Genomic DNA, 27,248 nt, shown 5'->3' with positions numbered 1-27,248 from the left:
GGGGGGTCAAGTGTAAGGGTACCCCTCATGGCCGCTCAAGGGGAGTTACAAATCAACCAGCACCCCTCCCTTGTCACACGGCCCCAACAAATATGTAAGAGACACCCAGTCAGAAGAAGCCACCTGCCTCCAATATATACAACAACTTTATTCTCAGAAAAAGTCCAGACCTGACCCTACATTAGCGAGGTCAAATGTAAGAAGACCCTTCCCCCCACCCCTGATCAGCTCAACCTGACGGCTCGTCTCCCAATATATAGGACGTCATAGCCCTCCCTCAGGGGAGTCAGAGAGAGAGTCGATGGAGCAGAGTCGAGGCAGTCAGACAGAGAGAGCTGGAGGCAAGCCCTCCCCTCCTCCGGTCGGGAGCGAGATTTCCCTCCCGACACACCGGCGCCCAGCTAAGCAGTCTCCCATAGAGACAACCCAGGACCACCTGCTAGGCCTCCCCCAGATCACATGAGTTTTTGTCAGAGCTATCCATGGGATGAGTTACTTATGTGGGAAATGTATTCATTTCATGTTGTATCCGAGAATCAGTGTCTAGTAACGTAATATGATGTCCTAGTAACGTAAATATAATGTCCTAGTAACTTCAATAGAAGGTGTTATTAATGTGTCCATGCCATTGTCGTAATTAATAAATAGTTGTAACGTTGTAACGAAGCGGTGTTTGAGAAGTCGTCCTTAAGAACGTAATAGATGTGTGTTGACATATAAGATAAGTGTATTGACAGAGTAAATATCTAACATGGCCACGCTACCAAATTCTTCCTCTCTTTTACTCTCTTACTAAATATTCTCTCTATACTTCCTACTTTAAAATCCTTCATTACACTTCTAGCATAAAAAATAAAACCCTTTGCCTTTCATAATCCTTGAGTATACGTTAATCTCCCCTCCTTGCTGTCGACAACCCACCTCCCGCCCTCCTTCCAGCCACAGGGAAGGGTCCATTGGGGGTAAATGTGACCGTGACACCCCTCTCAAAGGGTCGTCTCACTGTGTCTACTGTACTGATGCATTCATGATACAATATTGTTTGTTTTTCATTAACCCTTAGGCCCTGGGTGATGTTCCAGAACGCGCGCCTTTTCCCGCCATTGTTTAAATGCCCAATGCCAGTTATCAGGTTCCCTTGTGACTGCAGGTGTTCCTCTACTTATGAACGAGTTACGTTCCTGAGGCTTGTTTGGAAGTCCAATTGTTTGTAAGTCAACTTTACTCTTGTATATACCAAATATATTGTAAAAAATGAAAAGATTATGGATATTTTAGTACAGCTATACCCTTTAATACAGCCTTAAAGCCTGGCTCACTCTTCTCCTCTTAGGCAATGTTTGTTTTATCTGGAATTTTCTTCAAAATAATCCAGTCCATCCGCAATAAACACCTATTCTGGCAGGTAACCCCCTCTCAGTGATGATGTTTGTATCTCTGAAAGTTTGTAAGTTGAACGTTAAGTAGAGGAGCACCTGTATTTGCCTGTCACGCCACATCTCGGCCACAAGGAAGCTTCCAGAACGTAATTACCTTCTTTTGTTTGCTTATTTTTCATTGTTTGTCCTTTTTATCATGTTTTATCAAAGTAATATGACTAAAATTAGTGTAGTTTTATTTTAGTTTAGTATTACCTGATCATAATGCTATGGTTTTGTTATAAATTTATTTACTTGTGGAATTATTATTCCAATAATTATCAGGTACCAGCATGACTATTTTTCTCTCTGGAACAAGGAGGGGGGGTGTGGGTAGGCCTACGGCGGTCAGTAACCATCAACTTCTCGTGTCTCCCCCACCCCGCATCTTCCACCCCAAACAAGCGTCATCACCGGTTGGATGATTGTGAAATAAGGACAGAACTATTTCATTTGAGTGCTGTATTGGTTGATTCTGGTGAAAGTGGTGATGAAGGCAGTGATTATCAGCCTGGTGACCAAGAGGATAGCATCGAGTTGGACGATGTTGTGTCAACCAGTGATGAAGAGGAGGACACGGGCAGTGAGGCCCAGCCAGATCGGCGTATCCCCGCCACGTGCTCACGATCCAGACAAGGGACAATGGATGCCTTTGATTGGTCTGATGGCAGCAATTTTCAGCCTGATATCCCTGATTTCACGATCCAGTCAAGGGACAATGGATGCCTTTGATTGGTCTGATGGCAGTAATTTTCAGCCTGATATCCCTGATTTCAAACGATCATTAGGTGGAATTACTCCTGATTTTCCTTGTACAGAGGAATCACGTGAGATGGACTATTTTTGTGTGTTCTTTGATGGTGCAATCATGGACTTACTGTGTGACGAGACAAATAAATTTAATCAGTAAACGTGTGATGTTGACCCCAGCTCTGGCCCCTCGCCGCACGTGTGTCGATGGAGTGATGTTGGTGTTTCCGAACTGTTTGTGTTTTTTTGCATTACTGATGCTGATGGCACATGCGAGAAAACATGCACAGTACTTCAGGAGTACTGGATATCTCCTGGTGACATCACAACAACTCCATTGTTTGAAAAATTCATGTCCAGAGACCGGTTTGTCTCCATCCTACATTATCTACACTTCATAGATAACAACATTCCTGTGGCTGGTGACAGACTATGGAAAATAAAAGAAGTTTTTACTTTGCTGAAGGAGCGGTTTATGAAGTTCTTCAGACCCTTTCAAAACGTAGTGGTGGACGAGTCTCTGGCGCTTTTCAGAGGACATGTTGTTTTTAGACAATACATTCCCTCCAAACGACATCGCTTTGGGATCAAGTTCTTTGTGCTGTGTGACTGCGATACTGGGTATGTCTTAGATCTCGTTGTTTACACAGCAAGTGACGTAGACATACCCAAGGACGACCCACATGGTTGCTCCGGCGCTGTTGTCAAGAAACCTATGGACCGTTACTTTAGAGGGAATCACGTCCTCTACACAGACAATTATTATACCTCTCCTGCCCTGGCCAAGTTCCTAGTTGAACATGACACCTGTTCTTGTGGGACTGTACGTAGGAACAGGAAACACTGGTCTGTGCTTACTGGTAAGCCTGCATGAGGAGAGATCCAGCTGAAGCAAGCAGAAAAGATGCTTGCAATACGCTGGCAAGATAAGAGTTCTGTACAGATGTTGTCAACCGTGCATAAGGGTGAAATGGTTTACAGTGGAAAAAGGGACATAACGTCAGGAGAGGTCATGAAAAAATCTGACGCTGTCGGGGACTACAATGTCAACAGGCGCCTCGTGGATAAGAGTGACATGCAGGTTGGCACAATTGAGTGTGTAAGCAAATATCTCAAGTGGTACAAGAAGATGTTCCTACACCTCTTGGACATCACCATCCTGAATGCATACAACTTGCACCTAGTAAAAATCGGGAAAAACCCTCTCTCAGGGTTTTTCAGAAGCAATTGATAATGCAACTCCTGGAGAAATATGGCACCATCGTGGCAGCTGTACCACGACAAAACAGCCAAGCAGGCCTACCTGACAGACTGCTTGCATGTGACTGGGTTAATAATAATAATAATTAATGGTTTATTGAGAAAATTCTGCAGCCCGAAGGCTGAAAATATACATTGGACATAAATGACTTATTACATACATTGGTGGTTTAACAAAAGCCTTCATTAGAGAAAGGTAAAGGAACATTCAGTGAACATACAGATTAATGTAGGTGTTGAACAGCAAACTCGTAGTGTAGTAACTCCCTCCCAGATGGTGTTAGGAGGAACTCACGTGGTGTAGTAGTTCCCTCAGATGGTGTTATGAGGGACCTGGCGTGGTGTAGTAATTCCCTCGCAGATGGTGTTATGAGGGACCTCACGTGGTGTAGTAATTACCTCACAGATGGTGTTATGAGGGGCATCACGTGGTGTAGTAATTCCCTCACAGATGGTGTTATGAGGGGCCTCACGTGGTGTAGTAATTCCCTCACATATGGTGTTATGAGGGACATGTGGTGTAGTAATTCCCTCACATATGGTGTTATGAGGGACATGTGGTGTAGTAATTCCCTCACAGATGGTGTTATATGAGTGAGGTTTGGTCTTAGTCCTTCCTATCGTAGACGGATTAACACATCCCTGGTTGTTGTTGGGTCTCACGGGCAGTTATCACTGGGTACCTGGGACCTCACTGTGTGAAGGTTAACTTGGGTACGACTGTTACTGTTGAGTTGTTCTCACTGACTTAAGCACTGTTCACCACTGTTCACCTCTGTTTAACACTGGTTCCATTCCTTTCCTAAATGAAATTGTAACTTCTGGCGAGAACTTGTTGATATTCCGGTGGGGAGGAGGGTTCAAGGGAGGGGGTTGGTATGGGCCAACTTAACAGTTGACCTGGCTGCTCCGAGAGGAGCGCCAGGTACGTCTTGACTCTTCGGTGGTCAAGGATGTCCAGGTGGTCGTAAGGGGCAAAGGCGGTGTTACGTCTGTGCTGACACCACAAAGTGCGCAGCTAAGCATAAGGACGTGACGACGTGGTGGAAAGAGTGTGACGTTGGTCTCTGTCCACCTTGCTTCGTGGAGTACCATTCAAAGAAAACATTCTAAAACAATGTGACACGTGCTTGTAAATAGTGTAAATAGTAGGATAAGTGTATTTATAAGGAACAAAGTGACATATTTGTGGAAAAGGTACACAGTTGTATGCATTTACTCGGGCACTAACAGACAGCTAGCTAGGCGTCAGGGTGGCACCAACACCACCTATCACCACCACCTCACCTCCTACGCACGGTCGGAGGAAAGCTTCTTGGTAAGTACCATCTTTTCTTTGTTTATTTACCAATGTTTGTACTTTTTATCATGTAGTAGTGTAGTTGTATTGTATTGTAGTATTACGAGATTATAATGGTATGATTATGTTATGAATGTATTTATTTGTGGAATTATTATTCCGATAATTATTTATGACTTACTTGCTCTACCAAACACAAAGACAACCAGACAGTCTGGTGACAGACTGGGTGTGTGTCGCCGAACAGTCTTTATGAAAAGTAATGCAAGTAAAATAAATTCTAAATGAATTATTTATAGGAAATAAGTATTTTCATCAGTACAAATATGTATTTTTGGCCATCTCAGACACAAAGGAAACGTGAAAAGGACCCCAATGCATAGTGACTGCGAGATGCTCCCTGTAAGAAAAACCACCTTTCTCCTTATTTCACTTGTCACTGAGGGACAATATACTGTATTGTTTTTCTTACATTTTTTTCATTGTTTTATCATTTATAAAGGTTAAAATTTATTTGGGGAAAAATTTACTTTCTCCGTTTTACCCCACATGGGGGGTACAGTCAATTGCCACCCTAGCACGGGGCGTAGGAGTTAATTATACACATACGTTACTGTAATAATATGTGTTCATTAACAACTGTACCCTATTATGAAGTAAACTATAGTACAGTACTATGTACAGCTGCAACAACATTCCCTGGACACTTGGCAGTGTCTGCATATATAGGTACATACTTGATGATCATTAGGTGAAGGGGATTGGAATTTTATCTGTGTTAAGGATTTTTTCCCTTTTGTGGTTCCGCCATAATATGTGATGAAAAGCAGCGTTATTAGATATAAACTAATCATATATATACGACCCAGAAGAAGATGCCAGATATTGCCAAGTGTTCAGGAATTTTGTCTGAACTGTATATATCTCATAGGTAGAAAAATGTAATTCAAGCCCGAAGGCTGAAATATTCACTGAACACAGATGATAAATCACATATGGTGAAATCAGGGAGTGGGTCACTTGATTGACAAAAGCTTCAATACAAAAATGTAAGAAGCCTACTGTCAACATATAGATCAACTATAGAGCTGGTACTCTGGGAGCTGGTCTTGTCGACATTCTTGTGAACTGATGTAGGCGCTAACAAAGTCCTTTCCACTGTCTTGATGGCTGTTGTATTTGACTGTTAAGCCGCTACCTCACTAAAGCTGCAGATGCACCAAGAAGTCTGGGTAGGTCCTCCAGCTCACACAGGGTGTTGGAGATGGTTCTTGTTCCTCGTGTGATGTAGTTAAGAATTCATAATGCCTCACCTGGGTGGAGTAGGGAGTCCTCATTTCTCTCCTGATATAGTTTGGAGTATTTCTTGGCTTCTCGTCCAGTGTTGGTGGTGGCAAGTAAGCCGCGGGCTGGGTGCGTCACGTCAAGGGTCAGGTCAATATAGACCACCAAGCACGATTGTCACTCTTAACAGTTGTTTCTCTATTTTGAATTGAAATTATCATTTTTGTATATCAGTTGATGGTTGATCATCATCAGTCTTTGCACTGTACTGTTGGTGGGAGGATGTTGATAAATACAATGATCCCTCGGTTAATGAACGCCTTGGTTAATGAAATTTCGGTTAACGAATTACCTTCCATAAGAATCTTCAATTCGGTTAACAAACAAAAATTCGGTTAACGAAATTTTTAGGAAATCATGTCAACATGTTTTCGCTTGCTCACCAGCTGGAATATTAGTCCGCCAATACAGTACAATGATCCCTCGGTTAACGAGCACCTCGGTTAATGAGATTTCGGTTAACAAATTACCTTCCATAAGATTCTTAACTTCGGCAAACGCACAATCCCTCGATTAATGAGTTTCTTACGAGCCGACCTGAACATGTTTTCGCTTGCACTTGGCGGTCAACCAGCTGCAGTATTAGTCCGCCAATACAGTAATCGGTTCTAGGGCTTAAATTCCTTACTATTTTAGTAAATATCAAGAAGTTTATACTATTCAATAATTTTAAAAGTTTAATATTAAATTTTTTAGTCATTTTAACAATTATTGAACATAATTGAAGGTAATGAAAATAGTTTTATGCACGCCATCCAGCCTGTCAACACACCAAACAAGCATTAATCTCTGTCTTTTCAGTGGAGGTAACATCTTGCTTGAGACAATCTTCAACTAAATGCTTTTTTTTCTGTGTTTCCAAGCAAATTATTGGTCATTTTGAAATTTATTTTACATATTGACAATATATAGTGCAGTGCAGTGTTATTTTAAGGAAAATATTCTTTATTTACAGCAAGTTTAAACTTAAAATATCACGTGTTGAGATTGTTTGAATCCAGCATGGGGCCTAAGAGATCAAGAAAAGCGATTTCAATCCAAACTAAGCAGGAAGTTATAAAAAACATGAAGAAGGCATTAGAAAAAATGCGCTATGCAAAGAATATGGCATCTTGACATCAACTGTGTCGACAATTCTTACATAGAAAGAAAAATTTAAAGAATTGAAAGTGAGAGACAAATCTACCAGAGTGTAGATCCCTAATTGCAGAAACTGAGAGGTTACTTCTCATCTGGATAAGGGAAAAACAGATGAAAGGTGATTCAGTTTCTACTGAATTTATTTGTGAAAGTGCCAGGGAGATATACGAACATTTAAAGACAGATCAACCTGGTTCTTCAGGAACAGAATTTGAAGATTTTAGGGCCAACAAAGGCTGGTTCGAAAAATTTAAGAAAATAAGTGACATTTTCAGTGTTATTAGGCATGGTGAGGCTGCTAGTGCTGGTAAGGAAGGGGCAGCAAAGTTTTTAGTGGAGTTTAAAGAACTGGTGGAAGAAGAAAATTATCTTCAACAGCAAGTGTTCAATGTGGACGAAACTGGGCTGTTTTGGAAAAGATGCCCAAAAGAACATTCATCACCAGAGATGAAGCCTCTTTACCTGGGTATAAACCCATGAAAGACCGTCTCACTCTATTGCTTGGTGCCAATGCTTCAGGGGATTTCCGACTGAAGCCTATGCTTGTCTACCACTCTGAGAACCCCAGGGTGTTCAAACAACAAAAAGTGGTAAGAGGAAAGCTTGGAGTTTATTGGAAGTCCAACCGTGAGGCATGGGTGACAAGACAGCTCTTTAATGAATGGGCTGTTGAGGTGTTTTGCCCTTCTGTCAAGAGCTACCTAACCACCAATAAACTCCCTTTAAAGGCTCTTCTCCTCATGGATAATGCCCCTGGGCATGACCCTGAACTTGCCAGAACTTTGGAGTATCAATTTGACTTTGTGAAAGTGTTGTTTTTGCCTCCCAACACTACATCAATCAGACAGCCAATGGACCTGAATGTGATCAGCAACTTCAAGAAGTTGTACAAGAAGAAAATGTTTAGGAGGTGTCCCTTCGATACTGTCGACCATACCATCCTCCTTTCAAAGCTTGAACATTACGGCGTTAGGGGCCTGTCCCACAATTGGTTTACCTCATATCTGTCCAACAGGATGCAGTATGTCTGTTATAATAACCACCAATCTGACTCCTCGCCTATCTTGTATGGAGTCCCCCAAGGTTCAATTCTCGGTCCAGTACTGTTTTTGTTGTACATAAACGACATAGTCCACGCCGGGCCACTCATAAAATACAACTTATTTGCAGACGATAGTAATCTCTATGCCAGCAACTCAGACCTCCATTCCTTGATGAGAACTATGAACACTGAATTAACTAAAGTCGGGACTTGGGTAATACGTAATAAACTGACCCTAAATCTTGAGAAAACCCACTACACGATCTTTCACAGAAGAAAAAACTTACCTCCAGGCTTGAACCCCCTGTACCTTGGTAATATAGTCCTCAAATGCAAACAAAATACTAAATTCCTTGGAGTTATTGTTGATGAGAAACTTAACTGGAGAAACCACATACAAGCCATACACAGTAAAATCAATAAACAGTGCGGTATCATGTATCACACTCGACAGTCACTCACTCTCACACCAATGAAAGAAATCTATCATGATCTTGTTTACCAACACCTGATACACTGTCACACACTATGGGGGCCTCTGGCTCTTCAAAAATACAATCTCTGGTTACTGGTTACTGCACAAAAGAGAGTTGTACGGACAATGACCTACTTGAAAAAAACAGATCACACAAACGAAAAATTTGCTATACAGTGAAGCCTCACTTTACGCGGTTAATTGAACCCACGGCGGTATGCGTAAAGTGAGAAACGCGTAAAGAGAACAACATAACATATGGGATTAATTGAAATAGAGACCGGGCCGAACCCCCGGATTGTGCTCGTTAACCCGAGGGACCCTGTATCATCTCGCTACCTTGGGTCGCTTGAGGTCTTATCTCTAGCATTGACCTACTCCTTGCTGCAGGCTTAGGCAATTTTCGGTGAGCTGGAACCAATTACCCAAAAGCCCATTGAAACAATGGTTTCGGTTAACGAGTTTTTTGGTGAACGAGCAACCTGCTGGAACGGATTGTGCTCGTTAACCGAGGGACCACTGTATACGCCCTCGCTACCCCTTGGGTCGCCGGGGTCTTATCTCTGGCATTGACCTATCCTTGCTGGGCTCTGTGGTGGGTGGAGGAGTCAAGTTATTTTGTTTTCATTTTATGAATTATAATAACTACATTAGCTGGGCTGATAATCCCCCTGATGACCCTGCACCTGTCCCTGGACCCTTCTCTGGATCATTTGCTATATTGCAGCTCTATCAGAAAAAAAAAATTGTCACTGGGTCCCGACAAATGCCCAAGTATAAGAGCTGCAGGAGGCCCACTGGCGCTAACACACTCCATGCAGGAAGTCTACTGGTCTGGAAAAACTTGGAAAAGGCAGGGAATTTTATTTGGGTCTGGAAAACCTAGAATTAACAGGGAATTTTACAAATAAACATGAAATTTTATATGAATTCAATTCATCTTCAAAATATTTTTATTTTGACAGCAATCTTATCCAAAATTAATGATGTATTATATACAGTGGTCCCTCGGTTAACGAACACAATTCATTCCACAGAGTCGTTCGTTAACCGAAAATTTCATTAACCGAATCTATTATTTCAATGGGATATTGGATAATTGGTTCCGACTCACAGTAAAAGTATACATATAAAGTACTGTGTACCAGTAATAGAATTAACACAACATTAAGTATAAACTAAATATAGTACTGTTCTGTACAGTATACCATACAGTATATTATAATAAATAAAAAACAATAGAATAATGTATTTTAACTTACTTTGAGGTGTGTATATCATATTACCAGCAGCTTTGCTTACATATTAAACAACTGATTGTAGAGGCAGTCGATGATGACATGCCATATTCTTTACAGAGTGCATTGGTTCTAATGCCTTCTTCGTGTTTCATAATAATTTCTGCACTGTATATTATCAATATGTTAACTAAATTTCCGAATGACCAATAATTTTAATGAAAAAATGCAAAAATATGCAAGAGACCAACAAAATTGATGTTCACTCCACTGTAAACAAAGTTAAACTGAGAAGCGTTGTTGGGTGATTCAGTCAGTTGATGGGCGCACAAAAACTGTTCCCTGTACAGTCTATTTATCAATACAGGTATGTTAACTAAATTTCAGAATGACCAATAATTTTAATATAAAAAATGCAGAAATATTCAAGAGACAAACTTTCTTGATATTTACTCCACTGGAAACGAATGTAAACATAGAGTAAATTACTGTATTGGTGGAGTAGCCGATCAGCTGATGCTCACAACAAAACGTGTTTTTTGTAAGGATTTCGTTAATTGAACTGAAAATCCTTATGTGGAGCCAATTCATTATCCAAAATTTTTTTAATTGAACCGTTTGTTAACCGAGGAACCACTGTAATAGGTCAATAATTAAACTTTTAGGAACAAATTCCAGTAAATAGTCTACAGTACTTCAATAACTGAACTGTGTGTGTACCTATCATATTTCATGTTAGCAATCATATAACCAAATATTACAGGTTATACCTACTAATTCTGCAGTGAGTATTGTCAGAGATGAATTGTTCTTATAATTAACTGACTTTAGTGGATTAATCCACATATTTATCACAAGTCAAATAGGTGGATCAGTTGTGTGATTTTTTGTTTTTTGTTGAATTTACGGCTTTTTTTAAACTTCCAGGTCGACCCACATAAATCGCGCTAATCCGAGGAGAAAAATATGGAGGGGGGGGTCAAGGCTTTGGCCAATGCTCATCTCTAGGCCTAATGATCATCCTGATCATAGCTGGTTAAAAAAAAAAAGTCAGTCCAGTCACCAGTGGCAATTATCATCTTTAAATTTCCCAATACATTACATATTATTGAAAACCTCTAACTTTGTTATTCTGTCGTAATAAATACCGAATTAATGTACCTGCAATTTTCAAATTTACACCTGGAAAACCTGGAAAAGTCAGAAGTCAGGGAGTTTTGTTTTGTCTGGCCAGTAGACACCCTGCTGACACTTCTGCCCAGGAGATCTTAACAGGAATGTTCAAACAGGTGGATTTTACGAAATACTACCCATACTATTTCCACACTTGTCATCTATAGCTACAAAAAGCTGATTGGTTCAGAGAAAATGTTTGCATAGCTGTCCATTTATTCAAACTAAATGTGTTCACAATTGGTAATCAGGCCTGTTATTCTCTAAAATAATGTTAAGTATCTGGAATATCAAAATTCAAATGATTTTAAGGCATTAGCACTTCAGAATGGGTGCTAGAAAATTTTAGATATTTATAATAAAAGGTCAAAGTCAAAGATGAAATTTGCTTTTGAATGAAGCATTTTCATTATTAATTTTTTGTTTGCATCAAACATAAAGCAAACAGAAACAAATTATATCAAACATATAGCACTCTTGGTAATGTACTACCGTTTGTATGGCTGGATATATCCCAAATAATTTATATAACTGATAAAACTCTATATAAATATGCGCAGTCCAGGAGGGGAGGTAAAGCGCTCAGGGAACAGCCACTGGACTTTGCGGCTACATCGACGACAGTCTGACAGTTCAGCTGGACAGTTGACTCGTACTGCCAGTACGGTAGAGCTTGTAATAGAATACTATGGCACAGATATATATATATATACACTCTTACTCTTAAATCACTACTGTACAGTAATGTGATTCAGGTTATTAATTTTTATCACTTGTGCAAAATATATGACGTTTATATTCAAATTATTTGCTGTCTTGCAAGGCTTCCAGCAATGCAAATTATATTCTCCTAACTTTAGTCTGAGATATTGTATAAGATAAAAACTGTAAGCCTAAAACCCTGGCTGGGGGAGAGGGAGGGAGCGAGCAGGAGGTGAGGTGATATGTTTGACAGTTGGAGTGGAACGTCTCATGTGTGTTTATTTAACAGTCCTTAAGTGATTAAGCTTCTCTCATTTTAAAATGCCAGTGAAATGACCTGGGAGAATATAATTTACATTGCTGGGATTCTTATAAGATAGTGATTAATTTGAGTATAAACAAGCTATAATTTGCACTGGACATAACAATTTTAGTACCATAATCATTTAGTACATGTACAGTACAGGTTTGCACTTAGGTCATTTATTTCTTTTACGTTTCTTTTAGTATGGTGTGTGCATGTAAATGAATGAAAATAAATGGAGAAATTTATGTAAATCTACCCAAAAATACAATTGAAAACTTTACATTACTAAAATGTACTAAACTAATCTACTAAAATTTTTATCTCTTGTGCAAAATATATTACTTTTATATTCAAATTATTCACTGTCTTGCAAGGATTCCAGCAATGCAAATTATATTTTCCTAACTTTAGTCTGTGATATTATATAAGATAAAAAGTTAAAGCCTACTGTATAACCACCAAACCCTTGCTGGGAGGGAGGGGTGACAGTGATGTGTTTGACAGTTACCGCTGAAGGTCTAGTGAAGTATTTATTTGTTTGTTTATATCCTTTAGATTGAGTTTTTGTCTTTTGCTTATAAATTGTCATAGAAGTGACCGGGGAGAATATAATTTACATTGCTGGAATTCTTATAAAATAGTGATTAATTTGAATGTAAACATGCCATAGTTTGCACAAGACAAAAATTTTAGAAATCATTTTGTACATTATTTTGATTACATGTACAGTACAGCCTTGCCCTTAGGACAGTGTGTGCATGTAAATGAGTTTCAATAAATGAATAAAGTTACATAGTATATCGAGCCAAAAATAATAGTTGAAAAACTTTATGTAGACAGAGCTTGGTTGGCTAAATTATAGAATGACCAATAATTTTAATATAAAAAATGCACAAATATTGAAGAGCACAATTTTCTTGATATTTACTCCACTAGAAACAAATGTAAACATAGAACAGATTACTGAATTGGCAGACTAGCCCATCAGCTGATCAGCTGATGCTCACAACAAAACGTGTTTGTCGTAAGGATTTCGTTAATTGAAGTTTTGTTCGTTAACCAAATTGAAGATCCTTATGGGAGGTAATTCTTTAACCGAAAATTTGTTAATCGAACCGTTTGTGAACCGAGGGACCACTGTAATGAAAAGACTTCATTCGAAAGTGAATTTCATCTTTGATTTTACCTCTTATAATAAATATTTGCAATTTTCTAACATCCTCTCTGAAGTGCTAATGCCTTGAAATCATTTGCATTTTGATAGTCCAGATATTTAACATTATCTTAGAGAATAACAGTACAGTACACTGTCCTTTAGTGTGGTCACTTAATCCTAGGGTTTTCTTAACTTTCTTCTTAACTTAAGGTCGCTGCTACCAGACCACAGGACAGTATAGGGAGTGTTCTTTAGGTAGCTGGCAGAGCAATCCAGGCACTGTGAGTTTGTGTTTTTCATTAATCAGTTGAGAGTGGAAGGAAGAGTGAAACACCAACCAAGAATTTAGCTACTTTATTTCCAAATAAAAAAACATTGCATTCAGTCACAATACAAAAATAGTTGACCTTCCCCAAGCAATTATTAAGGTCACTGCACCCCACAAAAATACCCGACTTTCTCCAAATAATTAATTCAGGTCTTCTCTCTCCATACAAAATCATTGACCTCCTTACCTAGGTCATTCCTTCCCCAATATCAGCCACAATATTCAATTGCACCAACATACCGGTACCCAATATCACCTGAATAAGGAACATTCAATAATACACACAATACATACAGGTACTACAGCTCATTCTTAGCACCAAAGTACACACAGCAGGTACCTGTCTCACATTCTACTCTTGTTAGGTAGATGAGATCTTTCCCAGGTATTTATTCCAGGATTATTCTGCATTTGGTAGCATTAGGTTGCTTAAAGCAGCGACAGTAAGCACCAACATCTCTTCACATCCATGTTGCTGAATTGTGAGATGTCCATAGATCCATAATGGAAGTTGCATAGCTGCCCTAACCATTATCCACAACACCAGGTGGGTTCCTCATAGTAGAACAGTGGTTGCTGGGCCAAGCATTCCCTCCGACTTCACTGGTCTCCTTCCGCTCACAGGCGGTACACCTAACATCTGCGTGTATGCGATGTTGAGCGTCACTGAACATAAACAAATGTGTTTACTGGCCTGATGGGCCTTTGTATTAACACACATCATTATAATTCTATTGATTAACTTAACCTATTAATTAACTTATTATATTAACAATAACATTAGGAAAGGCTTTAAGATGTATATAAAATGCTAGGTATGCCTCTTTTAGTACTCTGATGTAACACTACCTGTAGTGTACTGACCTGCATGTATGAGATGTGGAGCGTCACTGAGGACAAGCCTCCGTGCCGCACACTGAATAGGCCTAAGAGTGCCAATGCTTAAATTTCGCCATGTCTTTATTCTGGCCCCCACACATACACTTTCTTATATATTGTGATTTTATGCCTTATAGTTACATACCTTAATTCTAAATTACATATTACAGTAAGTGTCTGATATGTCAGATTTGGGTAAATTACTTCGTATATCTCATTACCTCAAAACTGTAGCCGCAGGTGGTTTAGGCTCCAGCGAGAGAAAAGGCCTTGGTGTTTGGCTTGGGTATATCCACTTCACTTTATTCCCTATGTACGGTTCATTCCCCCACTTTTTGCAATTGTTTAACACATTCACAAGGTTCTAGAATCATTACACTGTTCATAACTATTTGTCACCTGAGGTAATGACGTGTATTACGCTCATACCGAGGTACATAAGATATTTTCCTTGTAGTATAGTTTATGGTTCAACCCCCAACACTTCACATATGTTTGATACATTTATTCTATTCCCAGATCATTGTTCTCATATATTTTCATCTGATACCTGAGGTAGCTCTGTTTACTAATTGTACACAGACGTAAATACCATAACCTTCAGACCCGGTCACACTTATTCACTATACCGGTAGTCCACTAGTCCGGATCAATTGGGCCTTCCCAATCATCATATAGGTACCTTGAGTTCTCCCTTAATACTATCAGCATACGAATTACCCCTTCCAAATGTTTACCGTTTTCTGTGACACTCCTCACTAGAAAACATAGGTTTCCCACAGTGCAGTGAGTTTGGATGTTATGTAGCTGTGATATGAATCAAAAGAGTTTATAGAGACCAGTACTAATGTACACAGTACAACAGGTTTGCTTACCAATTGTGAACATATTTAGTTTGAATAAATGGACAGCTACATGAACATTTTCTTTGATCCAATCAGCTATTTTTATAGAAGAGGGGCGTGGCTTATGGGCCAAGTTAGCATGGAAATACTATAGTGCTTCGTACCTTGGAAGGCCAGCCCGTAATGAACCTGGACATTCTTGAAGTTCACAGGTCAGTTGTAACAATTTGCTGGAGAGAACCCAAAATATCCACTCCTAGTGTAGGTCTCCTCCCCCAAGGACAGTGCTCGACTCCGAACCCTGTATGAGGTACCCGGTGCCCCCGTCTCCTGTACTCCGCATGCCACCTTTAACCAGTATCAGGGGGTGGTGTTCTCTAAAGCAGTGATTCTCAAACTGGGGTCCGCGAAAAGTTTTTGAGAAATAGTGCGTTTAACGTTTGTGAGAGATTTGGCGATTCCAATTCGCAGGATATTTTGGATTTGGGTTGAAATGAACAAATGCTTTGGACTATGATTTATTCTTTGATTATTGACAATACCGGTATTTGTATGCATCATGGTATATAAGGGGTCCTTGGTTGAAAAAAGTTTGAGAACCCCTGCTCTAAATACTTAGAGGAGAAGCATTTAAAGGAGCTCCTAGTCCAAAAAGTGGTGAAAGTAGACAGGTTCCATCTACACCAACTCTCATATTGACATTTGACTGCTTTGAACTTCCAACCTCTATCAAGGTTGCCTGGATCTTCCTTAAGGTGAAACCATACGTCCCAAACTTACGTTCACTTCACACACATGCACACCCGTGCTCTTCATTTTTCTTATTTAATAGCAGCATGCCACTTTCATGGACATGTACTGTAAAATTTATATTACTGTTTAATTTATATTAAGCTACTTTACATGTATTTGACTCAAATTTAATTAAATGTACAATACAGGTATCGTTAGTGAAGAAACAGGCAACTTATTTAGGCTTTGACAAGTGTTATCTGCATTCATGGAACCTAATCCCCTATTTCCCATTAAGCCTTTAGTCTTGCCAACTGCGTAATTACCAACCACGGTGTTTTTAAGAAGTAAAACAAATAATCAGGTGAGTTTGTGTGGAAGCAAAACGTGACTTGACAAAGGAGGAAAATGTAACCCAAAGAAGAAGGTGTTTGGTTTTGTGAAATCCACTTCCCCCAAGCTATGGACAGCCATCAGAACACAAGAATATCTTTTTCATTAATGTGGTAGACCCAGGTTTTTTGTGAATAACCAAGAATGAGGGAATATTTTGAAAGAAGAAAAGAGAAGAAACAGATGGCTTTCAAATAAGGTTATGGAAATTGTGAGTTAAGATAAATCGAATAAATGAGATTTTACTATTGTTAGAAGATACTGTACAATATATGACTGTAAACAGTACATTACTCTACGTATATTGTAGATGAAAGTCTCTCAGATAATGAATGTAAATTTTTTAGGCGTATCCCAGTTGTTGGCAAACACAGCCGGAAGATCCAAAGTGGAAGTTGGTCTTCTGGGAATCTGTTAGCTTTGGGTGGAGAGGACAAGATTCTCACTATCAGCAGCAGCGAGGGAGACACCCTGCGTACAACTCCTCTACGTGGTGAACCATCGGACATACAATTTTCTGAGATGAAGCAGGACGAGAGAGCCATGGCTGAAAATACGGTTAGTATTGTGTGTAGAAGGAATTAATGTAATGACAGAACGTTACTCACTGCATGGAAAATGGATAATTAACTTTGCATATGCATTTATAACTCAACAGAGATTATAATTCTATTTTTTGAGCAGTGCTTACCCTGGTCTTGAATTTCTGTCACATTGGTAAGAAAGACAATTTTGATATTCACCACAATATGATGACAAAAATGTATGTCTGGAGTCTTGCTATTTTTTCTCTTCTCTGTTTTGTCTCTCCCACACGTTTACGCTACCTTTAAAGTCAATCTTGGGAATTCTCATGGCAGACCTGTGCAAGTCATATTGGGGTGGCATGCTTTATATCTCTTCCTTATGTTAGATGTCCCCTTTGCTTTGTTGGATTGGCTGTGAGTATTATTCTTAACATATGCAAGACCTCTGTCTAAATCATTTTGTGTATGAGTGGAGCTCAATTTTTATTCATCATTGTTAAATTTTACAGGTGAGCCTCATTGTTGCCAAGAAAACTTTGTTCCTGTACAACCTTAATGACCCTGAGAATCCCATTGAGCTGGCATTCCAGAACAGATATGGAAACATTGTTGCTTATAAATGGTGAGTTTGTAAGTCCAAGGTTTTTTTTTAAGCTACAGTTTATTCAGTCGAAATCCATTATTCGGACGTCCATATCAGTAGGGAGGCACAACTGTTCAAAATATCAACCAGCATATCACACTAACACTGATTGGCTTATTTAAGCTCATAATAAATTAGTTAAAGTAAAATAATCGTTACTGCTTCCAACTTTTTGCGATGCGAAGGCACTCCACGTAATCATGCCAACCCATCCTAAAAAACACAGAGGGTGGTTTATCTATGGAACAGTCTACCAACCCAAGCTGTGGAATTGAGAACAGTACTGGGCATTAAAGTAGCCCTAGACAAGACTATCAAGAACATTAGAGGGATCCTACATAGGCTACTGGTCTCCTTCCCTCAGCATGGCCACCTCTAGTTTGGGTAGCCATTAGGTAAATAAGGTATGGAAGGTGCAAAACAGGTTTGGGCAATGCAATATGTAATACATTTGTAATTCATTATTTTCTCTTGTAGGTTTGGTGACGGTTACATCTTATTAGGCTTCTCCGGTGGTTTCTTTGTAGTTATTTCAACCCACTTGAAAGAGATAGGACAAGAATTATTTCAGGCCAAAAATCACCGAGATGTCCTCAATGACATTGCCATATCTACCACTCTTAGCAAAGCTGCCTCATGCGGAGATAATGTGTAAGTTGGGATGCATAGGTTTTCTATGTTTATGTTAGACAAAAGTTATTCAATGTAAGTATGATGGTAATGTGCTAACTGACCAGTTGACAACCCCATTCCACCAATTCTCTGGGCTCTTATTTTGTACAGGGATGTCAAATCTTTTTATTAGGACTAACTCCAACCTGTAGCATCCTATGTAGATTAGGATAAGTGGACATATGTAATTGAATTAAATGGAAAATTTGAAGTTGGATAACAGGACTTTACTCTATTAGATTTGCACTGGGTGGATAACTGTTATCAAAGGCTTGCTGTCAGTGGGTATTGAGGGTTCTTACAGGCCAAATTCCCCAAGGAGAGCTAGATCTGGAATCCCTCAAAAATTATACATTAGTTTTAAATTTTAGAAAAAATTACACATAATTAGCAGCTTCTGAATGTAAGAGTTGCTAAAATTTGGAGAAGATGGCTCTTTGATGATAGAGTATAATATATAAGTGTATGCAGTAGGACTGTAGGTAGATTATAACATGGTAGTATAGATGATAGATATTCACTAAAAAAAAATTGAAACACTAGAAAGATTCAATCAGGTTTGAAGGTCTAGTAGGTGCACTGTGGATGCTGCATATTATAAACTAAGCCTTTTCTTGGCACACAAACAGACAGTGACTGGCACTCCACTTGACCACCAGTTGTAAAATTAGGTGCCCATTCAAAACTGGGTGGACTGGGGGTGCCCTGGGCATGAGCCAGTAATGATCATAAGATGAAATAACTGATATAATTGTATTGGTCAGAAATGCATTTACTGGAACCATAATTTAATTTTTTTTTTTCAAAAATAAGAAACATGTGAATAAACATGTACTTTTTTTTTATAGCATAAAGATACATGAACTGTCAGACTTAAAGGAGACATTTGCTGTTATAACACTGGACGATGAACGAGGATTAGAATGGCTGGAATGGTCGGATGATGGCCAGTTGTTAGCTGTTGCCACACCTTCAGGTAGGCATGTCTGTTTTCATGATTGGTCTATTTATAACTGATATCTGTTACATCCTTTTCTTGGTTTAGGCATTCTGTTTATTTTATTATAAAATTGATCGATAAAGAAATATCTCTCCTTTCATGTACACTCATTTCAGGGCCTTTATGTCAGTACACAAGCTCATTAATACATGCCATAGTAAATGATTTCTAACTTGCCCAGAACATGCCACATGTGTTGTCCAAGTTTACCTTTATCCTCATCTAATGGTAACCATTTCTTCATATTTTAAAAGGTCTCATTGATATGATTTATCTGCAAACAAAGTACAGTAAACCCTTGCTATTCGTGGGTTTGCATTTTGCGATTTCGATTATTCGCGGTAAGCAGATGGTGGCTAGCTTAGAACCTCTTCTACAGCACAACTTGTGATCCCCATGCACCTGCAGTGTTTCCCCTCTCACCTCTCCCTTTGTTTGCGCTCAACCATTGCCTGCAATGCAGCATCTTTTGTGTTGTACTCAAAACTTTTATGTTTCTCTGTGAAGTGCCCCTTAGAAGACTGCCTAGTGTCAGTGCTTGTGATGCTAGTGGAGTGAAACGTTTAGAAACCTCAAAGCCAAGAGGAAACAACTACCAGTCACGATGTTTTCAAGAAAGAACCAGCGGCTTGCTTAGCTGATTTGTCTCCCTCACCTACTCATTCAGCTGCTGCCACCCCTCCACCACCCACCTCCTCGCCACGCACCGCCTGCCTCCCCACCACCCACCTCCCATGCCACGCTCCTCTCCACCACCTGCCTTTCCACCAACCACCACTGCATCACCCTCTTCCAACAGTTATCCTGATGATCACCCTGTGCTTCAGTAACCATATTTCATCCTACTGTACAGTACTCCCACCTCCCGTTTTACGCAGAGGTTACGTTCTTGAAAACCACCGCTTAATTAAAAAATGCGTAAATTAAACATAGTTTTCCCATAAGAATACATGTAAATGGTACAGGTTAGGGGAACCATCATATACCGCACAGGGTACAAACAGTTCTCTCACTTAAACCAAGCATGTGGCCAACCTCCGACACAAACTCTCCTCTCTGAAGGCGGGTGATCACATTTAATTTCACGTCCATTGCCATTGTTTTTTGTGTCTTTTTAGCTTTAGGAGCCTCACAGGAGGCAGATGGACGTTTTCCACACATGCTCAATGGGAAAAACAGCATTGAGCACTAAAAAGGTACTTGATAAACACACAATGCAAATGAGAGCACAGAGAAAAATTAGTGCTGGCGTGAACTGAGAAAGCGATACACCGGAAGCTTGCTGGACGTCGTCACAGTTGTTGTACAGAATACTTCATTATCATCATTATCTTCATCATTATTAGTAATAATCTTTATTATTACATTATTATAATACAGTGAACCCTCGCTTTACGCGGTTTCTCTTTACGCGTTTCTACATTTACGCGGTACCCTGCCAGAACCGGAATTCCCACTTTACGCGGTGCATCTACTCATATACGCGGGTGAAGTATAATTTTGTTATTTAGCTCATAAAATTCATACAAATTACCCGGCCAGAATATAATTTACATCGCTGGAATTCTTACAATTTGATGATCATTTTGAATATAAGCATCATAGATTTTGCATTAGACATACAAATTTTAGATCTAATGCAAGTATTTTGTTTACTCTGAGCAAATATGTTATCTTTTGTGCAAAATATATGACGTGCATATTCAAAATATTCCTGGTCTTGCAAAGAATCCAGCAATGTCAATTATATTATCCTAACTTTAGTCTGAGGTATTATTTATTACTAAAAATGTAAATATACTGTTATAACCCAATCATTTCTCTGGTAGGGAGGGAAGGTTGGGGTGAGGGGTAGGGAGGGAGAGAGGGACCCAGGGAGCAGGGGGGAAGAGGGGGGGAGGTGGGGTATTTTGATTGACAGATAGTATTTGGGTAAGTATATTTTGTTTATTTATTGAAGATATTTGTTTTAGCTCATAGAATTCATACAAATTGCCCGGCCAGAATATAATTTACATTGCTGGAATTCTTACAATTTGATGATCATTTTGAATATAAACATCATAGATTTTGCATTAGACATACAAATTTTAGATCTACTGTAAGTATTTTGTTTACTCTGAGCAAATATGTTATCTTTTGTGCAAAATATATGACGTGTATATTCAAAATATTCCTGGTCTTGCAAGGAATCCAGCAATGTGAACTATATTATCCTAACTTTAGTCTGAGGTACTATTTATTACTAAGAAGGTAAATATTCTGGTTTCTCCCAAACATTTCTCTGGTAGGGAGGGAAAGTGGGGGGTGGGGGGGAGGGAGGGACCGACCGACCCAGCTGGCGTGGTGGGAAGAGGGAGGGGAGGCAAGGTGGGGTGTTTTGATTGACAGAGAGTGTCGTGAAGAATATTTTTTTTTATTTACTGAAGATATTTCTTTAGCTCATAAAATTCATACAAATTACCCGGCGAGAATATAATTTACATTGCTGGAATTCTTACAATTTGATGATCATTTTGAATATAAACATCATAGATTTTGCATTAGACATACAAATTTTAGATCTAATGTAAGTATTTTGTTTACTCTGAGTAAATATGTTATCTTTTGTGCAAAATATATGACATTTATATTCAAAATATTCCTGGTATTACAAGGAATCCAGCAATGTCAATTATATTATCTTAACTTTAGTTTGAGGTATTATTAATTACTATACCTTAAAATCTAGTGTTTTCCCCCAATCATTTCTCAGAGAGGGAAGAGCCAGCGAGTGTGAGAAGAGGGGGAGGGAGTTGAGTCCATTATTTGAATGGACATTAACTTGGCGACTGTATTTCTCTATTTCTCTTAAATATTAATTGTGTGCGTGTAAAATCATAAAATTAAGATGTTATTTTTACTAGAACATAGGTATTGTGCCGGAAAAAGTGGAGTTTGGGGGTCGGCCTGGTCTCTATTTCAATTAATCCCATATGTTATGTTGTTCTCTTTACGCGGGCTGTCGTGGGTTCAAGTGACCGCGTAAAGTGAGGGTTCACTGTAATTATTATTATTATTAATAATACAGTATTAAAATCGTTGATGTTGATATGACTGCGACTTTATAGTAATAACTTACAAGCACTTCACCAGGCATCACACACGACTCCACTGCCAGGCGACCAGGCGAATACGAGCGCAAATTTAAACTGTCTTGACCGCGTTATTTCAAAAATAGGTGCTTGTAAATTAGCTTTTGGTAATAATTGAACAATCGCGTTATTCCAAAAACGCTTAAATCAAACACGTTTAAAATGCGAGTTACCTGTACTGCACACTTCATCAAGCTCCAAACTTCCACTGAAGGAGAGTAATATTGGTGACTCAATTTTCCCATACACAGTATAGGTTCACAGTAGTGCACTAAGGTAATACAAGTTGTTGTTCACGGTTTTGCCAATTCGCGCCATTCTTTGGAATCTAATCCCTGCGAATAGCAAGGGTTTACTGTAATGTAATTGATAGCATGAAAGCCTTAACAGTATTCTTACTCTGTGTCATGTAGCATCATGATCCATTTATTAGCTGTGGACAGTCAATTCCAAGCATGGAAATGCATGGGCTCATTTATACAGTTGACTAAATAACAATGTTTTACAATGGAAACAGTAATCCTGCCTGCAGATAATAAGGAAAGACTACTTGTATCAAAACACTCCTACAAGGTTGTAGGACTCAAGTTGTGGAATATGGTAATAAGGTTTGTTATGCACACTCGCCACAAAAAGTTCTTGAACAACTGGGCACGACAGATTTCAGAATGAGCATTATGGCTCGTGTCATCTCAGAATGGTTGGTATGCCTGGTTATGAAGTGACCCAATATTTTGTAAGAATATATGTTGCTCGTCCTTAGAGTACAATATTTATAGCTGAAAAGAAATTTAATTTGCAATAAAAGTTCCTTAGAAAGTAATGTTCAAATTTCTTGTTCATTTTGTCATATTTTATGATTCTTAGAACGTTCGAGAACTTTTTGTGGCGAGTGTACTCTTCATTTCTTGCACTTCCCATGACACACACACACGCATGCATGCACACACACACACACACACACACACTTGCTTGCTTGCTTGCTTGCTTATGGCAGTCCATCGAAATTGATGATGACGTTGCTCCAGATGAGATGATTGATGAGTTATGTGTTATTCCTCTGATGCCACTGTCGATGACTATGGAGTCCAATCTTAGAGGCACAGATCTTGTTGCATAGGTGACAGGGATGTTGTTCACACACACACACACAGTCTCTCTCTGTGTTTTCTTTAGAACTTCATACTTTGTGTATAAATGGTATGTACAATGGAGCTATACCATATTGCAGTTATTGATGTTAAAGCTGCAGTATTATACAGTGGTCCCTTGGTTAACGAATGGTTCGATTAATGAAATTTCGGTTAACGAACGATTCGATTAGCGAAATTTCGGTTAACTAATTAGCTCCCGTAAGGATTTTCAGTTTGATTAATGAACAAAACTTCGATTAACGAAATCCTTACAACAAACACGTTTTGTTGTGCACATTAGCTGATCGGCCAGTCCGCCAATACAGTATATCAGTTCTATGTTTACATTTGTTTCCAGTGGAGTAAATATAAAGAAAGAAAGTTGTGTTCTTGAATAAGGTCATAAGTTGAATTGGTCGTAAGTCGAAAATGCAAAAATAATACAGTGGTCCCTTGATTAACAAACACAATTGGTTCCAACTCACAGAAAAAGTTCATACAAAGTAAAGCCAAAAAATGCATAAAGTCAGAAACACACTTAAAAATCCTCGAAATCAGCCTTAAATCACTATTTATATACTGTACTGTATACTTACATATACACTAGAACTATTAAATCACTACAAGTGATTAATTTTTATATCTTGTGCAAAATATATGACTTTTATATTTAAATTATTCATTTTAAAGGGAATTACAAACGAAAATTTTGTCTGTGTACTGACGTTGGGACTCGAAAATACGCAATTTGTCAAAATATTGGTACAACTGAGGCAGGTTGTAAGTGCGGGTGGTCGTAAGTCGAGTAGGTCATAAGTCGGGGAGGAGCTGTATACAGTACAGGGAACAGTTTTTTGTGCCAATCAGCTGATTGAATCACCCAACAACACTTCTCAGTTTAACTTTGTTTACAGTTGGGGTGAACATCCAGTTTGTTGGTCTCTTGCATATTTTTGCATTTTTACATTAAAATTATTGGGCATTCTGAAATTTAGTTAACATAATTGATAATATACAGTGCAGAAATTATCATGAAACTTAAAGAAAGCATTAGAACCAATGCACTCTGTAAAGGATATGGCGTGTCATCATCGACTGCCTCTACAATCAGCTGTTTGATATATAAACAAAGCTGTCGGGAGTACGACATACACACCTCAAAGTAAGTTAAATTATAGTATTCTATTGCTTTTTATTTATTATTGTACAGTATACTGTACAGTACAGTACTATATTTAGTTTATATTTAATGTTTTGTTAATTCTATTACTGGTATGCAGTACTTTGTATGTATACTTTTGCTGTGAGTTGGAACCAATTACCCAATATCCCATTGAAATAAAAGATTCGGTTAACGAAATTTTTGGTTAACGAACGACTGTGGAACGAATTGTATTCGTTAACCGAGGGACCACTGTATATGATCAGTTACATGATTTCTTTATGTTGTGTGTATGTTAAAAAAATTTTTATGGCTTTTGAATGCAAGTCCAGTAGAGATATGGCAATGTATTTAATTACTCATAACTTAGGTTTCTTTTCTTAATTTCTCTGCTAACAGTTTTCTTCTTCTCTTCTTTTAATATATTTGATGGCATGATGACTCAATTTGTGCAACTTTCGATTGTTTAGTAAACAGTTTGAATAGATATTTGCATTTCCTAGCTATGAAGTTTGTCTATCATAGGCCAGAAAAAGGGATTTTGCTCACTTACTAATTTTCTTTGTGCAGGAAATATCCATGTGTACCTGACCAAACTGCCAGTACTTGGAGGTGCTCATGGCTCAAGAGTTGCCTATCTCACATCTTTACTGGAAGTGACAATAGCTAATATTGTAGAAAAGGTGTGTGAACCTTTTCTTAACTTTGGCAGTAGGATTAACTGCAGTTTGATTTGAAATACAGTACTGTTTTTATATATGCACATATAGCAAAAGAATCAATGACACAAGTAATTTTGAGAGTGAAATTTATTTATATTAGTGAGATTAAGATTTATTTCTCCATGTAAATTTAGCTCATTAATTATATTGTACCAAAAATTTCATTGTTTACAAGTACAGTTTATCAACAGGAACAACCAGTGACAGTGAGTGTTGATGTTGAACCAAATTTCCTCGGTGTGGGCCCTTATCATCTGATGGTAGGAATGAACAATCGAGCTTGGATTTACACACTTGGAGAGGATTCTGCTGCGCTCCTTAGAGATAGAGAGTATCTGGGTACTATTACATCTGTTCGAGTGAATTCTGACTATGCTTCAGTCTTGTACGAGGGCAAGATACAGTTTCACTTGGTGAGCGAACACCTTTTGTTGATGAGTACTGGAAATTTGTTGTACCTCCCATAAGTTATACTTTATTTAGACTTCTTTTCGTGGGTATTATATACCAGTTAAATTAATAACAGCATCAATATTATGATTTACAGAGAAGAGTCATGCTGAAAATGATTTTTATATGACAGCTGGAAGGTGAAACGGGAGAGGATGAAGAACGGGAATCACGACTCTTCCCAAGTGCAGACCAAGCAGACATGCACATCACAGACCATGCCCTCACTGCAGATTTTCTTATATACTCAACTGATGTAAGTTGTCACTTAATTTTATTATAATAAGGATGGTAGTGGTTCTTCTTCAGTCAATATAGCAAGTGAGAACTTATTTACTACATTCTCTTTGCCAGTATATAATCATTTTCTTTTCCATATGTCCAAACTGCTCTAAAGTTATTTTCTGTTTACTATATCAGTCTATCTCCATATTATTGTAATGTCCATCCCACTTTTCAGTGGTAAGTATCAAATGATACAGGGGCTTCATTGAAAGTGGGAAAATGATAAGGGAGACTGGTACAAGACAGTAGATGCTGGGAAAACATTAAAACAACAAGTGCAAATACTCATACCTGTATATGCTTACTCATTTCTCGACTTATATACACATCATAAAAAATGAATGGATTACCCTCTGTGCTTCATGTGAATTCACTGTAGTCCATTCCATAAGTCTTGAAATGTCAGTCTTTTCTTGTGGGTCTTACTCTTAAAATTCTGCATTACTAGATATGATTATATGATGTAACAACTGTTTTGTATGTCTGTAGCAGTTGTTATATCAGAATACAGTAGATATATTCTTGAAACATCCCAGTTCTTTTACCCGGTCATAAAGGGAATACTGTATATGTTTCTTACATGTGCAGGACTTGTCACAAAGCAGGGGGTAGACATTTAATTTTTTGTTTTTACCATTAGTACATGTGTACACAATCTTTCATGCAGAATGTACAAACAAATTATCATAAGGTCAAAGACATAAAGAATTAAAAATTTCTTCATATGAGCTGCGACCCATGCTATGGTTATCTTTCAACTCGTAATTTTGGATAGATATATGTAATTTTCTTCAATTTTTTTTTACTGTATTACATGCACACTCAATCTTTCATACAGAATGTGCCCAAAAACTATATTATAAGGTAAAAAAACTTAAAGAAAATAAACATTCCGACGTGCGCAGGATCACACAGATAGGGGGGGATGGAATAGGGTTTCAAAGCTATTCTCTGTCTCGTGTCCTGTGTGTAGTAACAGTTGCCAAATGGCAATGCAATATATATATATTTTTTTCTTTTACTTATTATTATTATTGT

The 27,248-nt window shown here is 38.4% G+C and overlaps 1 protein-coding gene across 1 annotated transcript in view; it reads left to right on the top strand.

The window, feature by feature from the left end:
• The window catches only part of LOC121871729 (WD repeat-containing protein 19-like), a 98,211-nt gene that overhangs the window by 18,952 nt on the left and 52,011 nt on the right, over positions 1 to 27,248 (top strand). Inside the window, exons 3-11 of the mRNA XM_042374141.1 lie at positions 1,904 to 2,077; positions 2,349 to 3,028; positions 16,793 to 17,040; positions 17,519 to 17,631; positions 18,130 to 18,303; positions 19,173 to 19,300; positions 25,324 to 25,436; positions 25,667 to 25,888; positions 26,059 to 26,181. Coding sequence (XP_042230075.1) covers positions 1,904 to 2,077; positions 2,349 to 3,028; positions 16,793 to 17,040; positions 17,519 to 17,631; positions 18,130 to 18,303; positions 19,173 to 19,300; positions 25,324 to 25,436; positions 25,667 to 25,888; positions 26,059 to 26,181 — 1,975 coding nt within the window. The remainder of the gene's footprint in view (positions 1 to 1,903; positions 2,078 to 2,348; positions 3,029 to 16,792; positions 17,041 to 17,518; positions 17,632 to 18,129; positions 18,304 to 19,172; positions 19,301 to 25,323; positions 25,437 to 25,666; positions 25,889 to 26,058; positions 26,182 to 27,248) is intronic.

This window comes from Homarus americanus, unplaced genomic scaffold, assembly GCF_018991925.1.
Source record: "Homarus americanus isolate GMGI-L3 unplaced genomic scaffold, GMGI_Hamer_2.0 scaffold39675, whole genome shotgun sequence".
NCBI lineage: Eukaryota > Metazoa > Arthropoda > Malacostraca > Decapoda > Nephropidae > Homarus > Homarus americanus.
Note: the sequence above shows the minus strand (reverse complement) of the source record. Positions and strands in the feature narration are given on the sequence as shown.